The sequence below is a fragment of the Sparus aurata genome, chromosome 17, assembly GCF_900880675.1.
Source record: "Sparus aurata chromosome 17, fSpaAur1.1, whole genome shotgun sequence".
Classification (NCBI taxonomy): Eukaryota; Metazoa; Chordata; class Actinopteri; order Spariformes; family Sparidae; genus Sparus; species Sparus aurata.
Genome location: NC_044203.1, coordinates 24,698,451 through 24,708,262, shown reverse-complemented (window position 1 = coordinate 24,708,262; position 9,812 = coordinate 24,698,451). Strand labels below are relative to the sequence as shown.

General features: G+C 44.0%; 1 protein-coding gene across 1 annotated transcript; it reads left to right on the top strand.

Annotated features, from left to right (window-relative positions):
* LOC115567137 (F-box/WD repeat-containing protein 7) lies at positions 1–9,509 on the top strand. The gene is made up of 13 exons (XM_030393411.1): positions 1–254; positions 3,684–3,802; positions 4,259–4,479; positions 4,772–4,895; positions 5,161–5,282; positions 5,835–5,921; positions 6,118–6,207; positions 6,560–6,648; positions 7,298–7,520; positions 8,254–8,376; positions 8,523–8,688; positions 8,906–8,997; positions 9,162–9,509. Exons 1-13 carry the CDS (start codon positions 165–167, stop codon positions 9,257–9,259), a joined length of 1,644 nt encoding a protein of 547 aa, XP_030249271.1. The 5' UTR covers positions 1–164; the 3' UTR covers positions 9,260–9,509.
* The last annotated feature ends 303 nt before the right edge of the window (positions 9,510–9,812 follow it).

Here is a 9,812-nt window from a genome sequence, read left to right as displayed (position 1 = left end):
CATCCGGCGACACGTCTCTCCAAACACATCGCCGAGCCGTCAGATACTTCTTATTTATCCAACACGATGTTGTGTCTTTGACTCTTTCAGAGTCAGTCGGGGCAGTTTAAGGTGTAGTTTGGGTCTTACTTTGAGGTTTGAGGTGAGGCGGTGCTCAGCTTCCAATGGGGGAGGTGAGGAAGCTGCAGAAGAAGTTGAGACAGATTGAAAATCTGGAAATAAAAATCAGTCTTACCCCAGAGGAGAGATTCAAGGTACAGAAACACTTAATCTGCATATTTTCCTCCCGCCCAGTGGGATCCATGTGTAATATGTGTGACTTCTGCATAATCCTGAATAGATTTCCCTCAGGTGTAACAACAGGTCATGACTGCAGCTCTGACTTTATTACACATTTAGTCTAAATTACAGACAGTGGAACAAATATTAAACTTCACCAGCCTTCAGAGGAGCACTGTTGAATATCCAGACATCACAAACTTTAAAGGAAGTCAGACTTGGCTCAGCACAGCCAGTATACTGGAATGTAACTAAGTACATTAAAGTAGGCTACATTTACTCAGGTAGCCTACTTGTGCGTTACTTGAATGTTTACATGAAATACTTTTACTTGTTACTAGAGCCTAATTGATATATCTGTTTGACAATAATATCTAGGGTAAGACTGATTATCACAGTTATCTGTTTCCAGTCTCCTTGATATCTAATAATCTGCACTGGCCCTGCAAAAACCGTATCGGTTGACCCTTGATATTATGCGCCGACATTGAACTATCAGACATATATCGGTGTCGTCTATATGTTGTCTGATACACACCAATATGAAAACTGTTATTTTAGAGATTATAATGCACTGATATCTCTTTAGACACTAACGTTTATTGTTAAACTGTAAAATATCTTGTCTCCTTTGTTAGAAGATGTCTGATGATTACATTTGAGGGATCATTGCAAGATATGTGTGTATAAGGGCCGATATATTGATGTTTTTACTCCTTAATATAGCCCCAAAAATCAAGTACCGGTCAGTTTCTGGTGACTAGTTACTTTGCAGAGTGTAGAGGCAAAATACGACATTTCAAGATTGATAAATTTTATCTGAAGCAGAAATTTTAAAAAGCTGTGATCCAGTAATCAGAAAAATGTTGAATACATGAGGCCGTAATCTCAGGTGACACTGAGTACACAGTGTTGGGTTGCAGCGGTATGAGATTTTCACGGTGGAATGAACTACGCAGAAAATATCGCAGTTTTGTGCTATCAGTGTATTTCATAATTATGATATTTATTTTTATTAGATAAAATGACCTTTAACTGAAGGACAACAGAGGTGTCTCTTGTTTAAACAAATGCTTTACTAAAATGTAAAAGAATATTACGTCCTGACAGACATGAAACTTAATATGAACTTGAAATACATATTTTTTATATATATTTTTAAAAATATATAATATATAAGTGTAATTTATTTTAACTTTTACTTTTGATACTTATCCACATTTAATAACAGATATCAGAATTTAGGCATCGCACACTATAAATAACAGTGTTGATCTCAAAAAGAAGCAAAATATGTCATTAACATGAATTAATTATAATGTCGGAGTGAATGATTTGACAGCTTCTGCCTCAGGATTTGAGAGATCAGAAGCTTACACTTGCACCGAGTGCATCAAAAAAAGAAAAAAAAAGAAAATAATGATCAGGAACTTGAGGAGAGACTCGGCATGTAAAAGGGCAGCATCTCAATTTTGTAAATTATGGCCGTGCCCTACAACAGGGTTGTTTCTTTACTGGGCTGCCCCTAATTGGAAACTGGATAATATATGCCCACACTGGTGTCCCACACATCTACAGCTGGTAGTGATGGTGAAGGTGACTGGTGTAGCGGCCATGATTCACCCCTCTGCGGAGGTTGCATTTCATTCGTTTGTACTTGTAGCTTGTATGATGAAATATCCCACAACCGACTAGAAACTGATTGTAAAACAAAAGCAGCACACACAAAAAAATGTGTCTTTTCAAACTAATCTTTTTAAGTAATACAACACTTTCTTTTAGAGGGACTTGTTGCACTTTCTACTTTACTAAGTTATCTGACGGACACTTTTGAGATCAAAGTTTAACCCAGAAAAACATAAAAAAAAGTTTACAAGGTATGATGTATATAACATGTTATTATTATATACTGAATATAAGATCAAAACAAAGATGCTGCTAACAGAGTTATACATTAATAAAGACATTTTAACATTGTAATAATAGATAAACAGAGGTAATTCTGTCGCACAAGGAGCACTTTTAGTTCTGATACTTAAACTTAAGCACAACACTGTGAGCTTACGTTGAGGTATTGTTACTTGTACACAAATACTGTTCTTATGTACAGATATCAGCGGCTTGAGTCTTTTCTTTTAATGCGACTTTCTCCTTCTACTCCACCACATTTCAGAGGGAAAAGTGCTTTTTTTACTCCGCTGCAATTATTGGACAGTTATTTCGTTATTAGGCACTTGGCAAAACACATATGGAGAGCATATGAAATGTGATGATTGGCGATAAATCAAACAACCCAACAGGAACGGCTGAAAATTAAACAGCGACCATTTTGATAATTGCTATCAAGTCATTGTTTCATCACGGCGATAACAGACAGTTATATCACACATCAAACGGACAAGCTCGACTCAACCTCATTATGTAATTTGTGGTCAACAGAAAGGAAAGATTCTTATGTAAATGATCATACACCCACGTTGTTCAAGTTCATTTTTTAATGCGTGGGGATCTCCTGCTTTTACTTTAATTTACATTATGTATTTTTAATAATTCTGAGGTTCTAACTATTGGTTGGACAAATCAATGGAGAAAATTGAAAATAATCATCATTTGCAGTTCTATACAAAATATTTCAGAGCTCCACCTCAACCAACTACAACAGCAATATCCTGCTTTTATATGGATGGATGAGTAATAATAATCTAATGATATAATATATAATAATATAGCAGTCAGAGGGGACATTTTACTGATTATACTCACCTACAGTATTTTACAGTGTGATAGTAATACATTTTCTTAAGTAAAGTATCTTAAGTCAATACTTCTGCCAGAGAAAGATTTTTCTCTCTGGTCAAAATCAAAATAGCAGATATACAGACTTGTAGTCTTTACTAAGGGACAAACCCTCCCAAAACATCGTCTTCCTACATTTCCGACAATGTCACTCAGTCCTGTCATGTTAGACTGTCCCTGTCCACTAATTTCCCACATATTGTCAACACTTGCGTCCCCTTGAGTCTGTCCTGTCTAGAAGCCTGAGCCGAGATAACTCAGATGACATCATTATTACATCATCAGGAGTTGTTTTACAACATAGAGCTCTACCAGAGCCACAAAAGACATCATGTCAGTGTTTATTGTTAACAGAAGTCAACCTTTTATGTGTTAATTGTCGGGAGTGCTTGTTTAACACAGGAAACAGCTAAAAAATGAGAAGTTAACGGACCTTATTCACTCATTCATGCGCGGTTCACAGCTCACGTTCAGACAGGAGCACTGTGCGTGTTGCCAGTAGCAGTGTAATAAATCAATACAGGCTGAGCGTGTTGGTTGTGCATATAAACAACTTGTGGATTGAGCAGCTCGGTTTACAACCAATCTCGTGCGTTCTCTCCTCTCAGATCTCCAGGAAGGCGGAGCTGCGTTCCAGATTGGCTGAGCTTCAGCTGCAGCTTTCTGGCCCGCAGCAAACTCTGGGGATTGTGGGAGACGGAAAAAAGGAGAAGATGAAAAGACAAGTGTAAGGAAGTGAGGGAGAGGTAGCGACGGGGGGGGGGGGGGGTTCAGATGGAGAAACACGTAATTCTTCAAAAGCAACAACATTCACTTTGAAGCCTTTGATCTTTTTTGTATGTCTATCCAAACACACTGGAGGTCAAACACTGTCACGCTTGGAAGAAAATGGGAACTCTCTGCTGTTCATAATGTCTCATGTAAACATCACTCAGGGATGTCATCTCCCCATTAAAGCCCCCCAGGGCTCTTAGCACATCACAGAAACCACCATGTGCAGACGTTAACATCAAAACGAATGAAGCATATTCTTTTCTAGAATCTTGTTATTAAGAAGTGCTTGTGTTTTTGTTTACGTGGGACTCGAGTAGCCTCCACAGGTATGCTTCCCCGTCGCAGAGGACGCCGTGTGCAGTTTGCATCTCGATTATTCATTCAGCTCTTGCTTTCTGCACTGGCACAGGGAGGATGCCCCTGAGGCCCTTCCATCACAAACGCCTCCAGCCTCCAAGATCCTTAAGGGAGAAGAGCAGTCCAAAGCTCAAGCAACGCCAGCGCCGGCTGCCAGGCAGAGGGAGAGAGGAGGGGGAGCAGAGATAGGCAGACGTCGGGAAGGGACAGAGCCGGCCAACGTGTCAGATCAGTGCCGAGACGCGGACAACGAGCAGCATCTACGGCAGGAAGGTGGGATACTTGAGAAAAGTGGGAGAAAGAGATTGTAATTCCAGTTAAAAAGTACAACGCAGCGCCCTAATTTATCCGGCTTCAGATTAAACACGCACGCCCAGAGGAGTCCTAACGAGCTCATGTGGCTGCCAGTATTAAAACCAACAGGCTACATGTGCTTCCCTGAAGACAGGACCCACGCTTCGCATTAGCACACTAATCCATACTGAAGAACTGTGTAGATTAACAAGCTGGGGCTCTGATGAGGCAACACTGCTAATTGCACAAATCATTTTTTTTGTATTTACAGAAGCTGAATTTACATCCCTCAAAGCGTCTTGGGAGAAGGCGAGGTTTCGCTTGAGGCTGCTCGAGGGTCACAACGACATAGTTACCTGTGTGGTTGCTGTTGACAACTTGGTGGTGTCTGGAAGGTAAAGCGGGAAAGAAGCCCTGATTTGCATAATGGGTGTGCAAAGTGAACACTTCACCTAATTTTTCACTTAATATGCTCGGGCTCTCTCCCTCGCTGTCTGACATGTATTTGTTTTTCCTCCTCCGCCCCGACCGCTCGGCGCAAATCTCTTGCGATTTATGTTGAGCGCCTTTTAACTGTGCTTGCTTGTTTTCGCCCGCCTTCTCTCACTCACTGTAACTCCCTCTTTTAACTCCCCCCAACCTCTCTTTATCACTCCCAAGCCGAGACACGACGGTGAAGGTATGGCACGTTCCCACGGCGACCGAGCACAAGAACCTGGGGGGTCACACTGGTGGGGTCACCTGTCTGGCTGCACCTCCCCCCGAGTTCTGCAAGAGGCTGGGTGAGGACACGCGCGCACTTTCACGCACACAGATCCTTACATGCGGGCCGGCTGCAGTAATGCCCGTGTCCTGCGGTCTGGTAATTATAGGAGCGGTTCATCAGATCAACCCCAGTGAGAGATAACCTCAGCAGACACTTTAGAGAGTTCACTGTCTGTCTGAAGCAGGCAGCCTTCCATCACTTGAAATCCACCGGCCTCTCTGGCTCTCCTCCTACACTCCCTCCCCACCTGCTCCGCTGACTTAAAAATACCAAGTGGAGAAGTGCAGCGCATAAATGATGCAGCTCAGCTCATCGGCTAATTTGTTTCTTTTTTAAAATCACGTCCATTCTCTCTTTGCCTCTCTCTCACAATCTGTCTTGTCTTTTTTTTTTTTCATTTTGTACATCATCACTTATTTACAGCTTCCTCCCAGCTTATTTTTTTTTGTCCTCACTTCTCTCTCTTTTCCTGATCCCCCCCCCCCCCCTCCCCCCCCCTCCTCCTCCTCCCCCTCCTCCTCTTCCTCTGTCCTCCCTGCTCTTTTGTCTGTGTCTGCCCTCTCGCCAGCTTGGTCACTGTCTTTGTCCGACAAGGAGAGGTTTATTTTGAGTGGCTCTGCAGACTGCAATGTGAAGATCTGGGCCCTGAGCATCGGTACGCTTAACCACACAAACATGCCACACACACACGCACACACACACACACACATATATACATATATATTAAGGTAGACGGAGCCCCTTGGCTCTGTCTGAGAAACACGGTGTGTGCGCATTGTAATCAATGTATTCCTGCGTGACTGCCGGTCTGTGTCCTGTCAATTAAATTAGTGTTTTCTCGTTACCTCCAGGGCAGTGTGTTAAGTCTATCTACACATTCAACGCTGTGACTGCGCTCTGCTTTGTGCCAGAGGAGGACGGCTACATCATCACCGGGTCAGGTGTGTTTTTGTGTGAAGAGCAGGTGCATGTGACACAGCGAAAACAATAATTGGACTTAGATTTTGTCAGATCACATTGCATTTGTGTCTACTTCTGTACATGTGTGTGTTCTGGGAATGTGCAGGCATATCTGTACGAATGCTGGTGTGTGTGTGTCTTTACTAGAGTCTCACACGGTGGCATCATCTGCCAGCGAGTTAGAAAGTGTAGCGCAGAGTTATCGGGCTGAATCAGGGAGATGGAGGCACACAGTTTAGGCAGTCAGGCTCAGGTGGGTCGACCGTGACCAGCAATAATGACTGCCAGACGCCTGTCAGCACATGTTAACCTCACACTCTGTCACCTCTGCAGACGGGGGGAAAGTTCAAGCCTGGAGCTGGCACACCTTTGAAAACTGCCAGTCAATCAACGCTCACCAGGAAGCAGTCACATCCGTCCAGGTGGGTATGTCACTCACCTACCGGCCGAGGATGCTCAAGCTGTTTTTCATGTTCAGCCTATTTTTAACACAAAAACACTCTCTCCCTAGAAGCTGTTTCAAGTACTTTCAGAAGTCTTAATTATTAATTTGTGAAAAAGCTTCTCCTCAGGAAATCAAACGGCTGTATTACTTCACTCTTATCGTCACACACGCTCTCTGTTTATAGCTTTCAAATGGAAATCAAAGATATTTGTTGAGATGTTAGCCGCGGAGCTCGTCCATCTTTAGAGAGAATACTGTACATATTATTGTGAGCAAGAAAAAAGATTTTTATGGATGTTGAAATCCAAAGCTGTGCTGCCTATGCACATTTTTCAATTTGCAATCAAAATGTGCCTGAAGCGTTAAAGCGTAGCACATCATTGTCACCCTCTTTGTTGTTTATCATGCAAAGAGCACAATCCATTTATAACCAGCAGCAGCGCAGAAACTGTTCACACACTTTTTTTTTCCCATGTACACAAACATATGTACACTCTCTGTGTATCTGTCTATCTCTCTCACACACACATGCACACACACACACACACACACACACACACACACACACACACACTGGGTAAAGACTCAGATCACCATGACAACCGTGTCTCCTGTGCCCTCCACAGTCTCAGGGTCCGCTGGTGTTCAGCGGCTCAGCAGAGGGAGGGGTGTCTGTGTGGGAGAACCGGTGTTCGGATCGAGACCCTCTAAGGCTGCTGCACCACTGGAGCGGCCAGGTGACGGGCTGCGGAGGGGGGCCGGCGGGGCGTCTGACCCTCAGCCCGCGGGGGGATCGAGTGTTCCTGGCTCACGGTCGAGCTTGGCTCAAGATCCTGCACTGGAGGACAGGTGAGCTCTGGAGTGGGATTGACAGACTTTGTGTGGATGTGTGTAATCACATTGTGGGGGCCCATTTTCCTTGCAGGGACAAAATGCAAGTCCCCATTAGGAAAGCATTAAATTATAGGGGGATGGCTTGGTTTAAGGTGAGTGTTAAGATAAGGCTAGTAGTAGTCATGGTTATGGTCTGAATGACCAAGGAAGGAGGAAGGAAATTCATATAAGTCTATGTTAATATCCTCAACAACAAAGGAAACACAACTGTTTGTATGTTGGGACGTGGATTACTCACATTGTGGGGACCCGCTTTATTATGGGGACAAAATACAAGTCTGTGTTAATGTCCTCAAAAACAAATGAAATATAAGCCTCTGTGTGTGTGTGTGTGTGTGTGTGTGTATTACTCACGTTGTGGGGACCCACGTTCCTTATTGGGACAAAATGCAAGTCCCCACAATGTCAAAAATTACATTTTAGGATTAAAACTTGGTTTAAGGTTGGGTTTAGTGTAGGGGTTAGGATTAGGTGGTCATTATGGTTATAGTAAGGGTAAGTGACCAGGAAAGAATGTAAGCCTATGTTTATGTCTTCAAAAGCATAGCAAACACAATGGTGTGTGTGTGTGTTTGTGTATATGCGTGTGTGTGTGGGATGGAGAGATTGAATATGTATAATATATATATGTTGAAAATGTCGGAGCATTTGCATAATCCTCCACCTAACATCTGTCCAATTATCACAGGAGCGATGTCCAGACTGACCAATCACAGCAGCATCACCGGGGTAACAGATTGTGCTCACCAGACAGGAGGCCTCCTAATTGGCTCCTGCTATGATGTGGCAAATGGAGAGAGCTCGCTAAATTGTGAGTTGCCGAGTAAACCATGTGCAGCCACAAGTTACCCGCTCCACTCTGAGAGGGTGAAAGCCCGATACAGGCTTGAGACAAAATCGAAAGCACTTTGTTTCCCTCTGTTGACCTCCGTTTCCCCCCCCACCTCGTCCCTCTAGTGTTCTCACTGCCTCAGTGTCGGTACCTGGCCTCTCTGACCTGGCCCGACGCTCCCAGAATCCTCTGCTTTGCGGCGTGGACCACGGGGAGTGGAGACCACCGGTGGGTCACAGGAGGTCGCGACCTTATCGTGTGGGAGCAGCTCCCGCGTTCTGGGAAGCAGAGGTGGGCATGACGCATGTCAACGCAACTCGGCTAAAAAGACTTGAGTCTAAACCGCTCAATTATATTTCTCATTTGCATATTTATTCCAAGGTCAACTGCACTGCTAATTCTAAAGCTATACCGGGATTTATAATGCGCTGGTGGATTTAACTGATTTTGACACACTCTTCTATTGATATTAGGCGTTTGATGAATTGCTTGGTGTAAAATCTTACAGGGGTGACGTCACAGTGAGGAGAGACAGTCGATTGGAGTCCTGCTCGCTGGAGTCTGAGGGGGACTCTGAAGATGACGAGGAGGAGACTGATGGTACACACACACATACACACACTAATGCAATTTCACACCTTTTTCATGTCTTAGTTTACTGACGCACATGGCTAATGGGTTACCATGGAATTGATTTCACTGTCAGGTTAATTTTAGATGATGCACGTCGTGACAAATCCTCATGACCTCTTTGTCAAATTTAGATTGTGAGGACGATGAGGACGAGGGGAGAGCCGGCCGGCGTGACAGCGCGGAGGAGGACGGAGGGTCCGGCTCGTGGCTGCGCTGCGTCCTCCAGTGAGAGCCGGCTTTCTCACGCCACGGCCCGAAGAGGAAATGAGAAGGAGAAGGAGCGTGGTGACAGCGAAGGAGGGGGCGCAGGGGAGTGAAGTGTGACAGACTGAGTGTCAGTGTCGAAAGGGGAGAGTGAGTGAGTGTGTGTGTGTGTGTGTGTGTTTTTGTGTGTGTGTGAGCGGTGGGCAGATTGTTTTCTATGTAAATATTATTTCCACATAAAATAAAACTGTCACACTGTGACTCTCACCTCTAAATTTGCGTCTGTTGTTTTTCTTCTTCCTTCCAATCTGACCTGCCTCTTCTTCAAACACCAGTTCATCGCCCCGCTCTGCCGGTGCAGCCTGTGTAAATGAATGTAAATTAAATTTTATTCCATCTTTATTCCCCTCCCATCCTCCCTTTCTTCCTCCCCCCTCTCCTTCCTCTTCGCTGTGTCTGTCTCTCTGTCTCTCTCTCTCTCTCTCTCTCTCTCTCTGGGGTGTCCTTGCTTGTTTTTGTAAACATAATTGAAGAGTTATTTTTTTCTCTGCCTCAAAAACGAGCTTATTAATGTCGTC

Excerpts from the sequence above, each read along its gene's own strand:
- LOC115567137 (XM_030393411.1), top strand. The coding sequence starts at position 165 with ATGGGGGAGGTGAGGAAGCTGCAGAAGAAGTTGAGACAGATTGAAAAT. Across the intron at positions 3,803-4,258 it reads GAGAAGATGAAAAGACAAGT|GGAGGATGCCCCTGAGGCCC; the intron begins GTAAGGAAGTGA and ends GCACTGGCACAG. Across the intron at positions 8,998-9,161 it reads TGACGAGGAGGAGACTGATG|ATTGTGAGGACGATGAGGAC; the intron begins GTACACACACAC and ends TGTCAAATTTAG.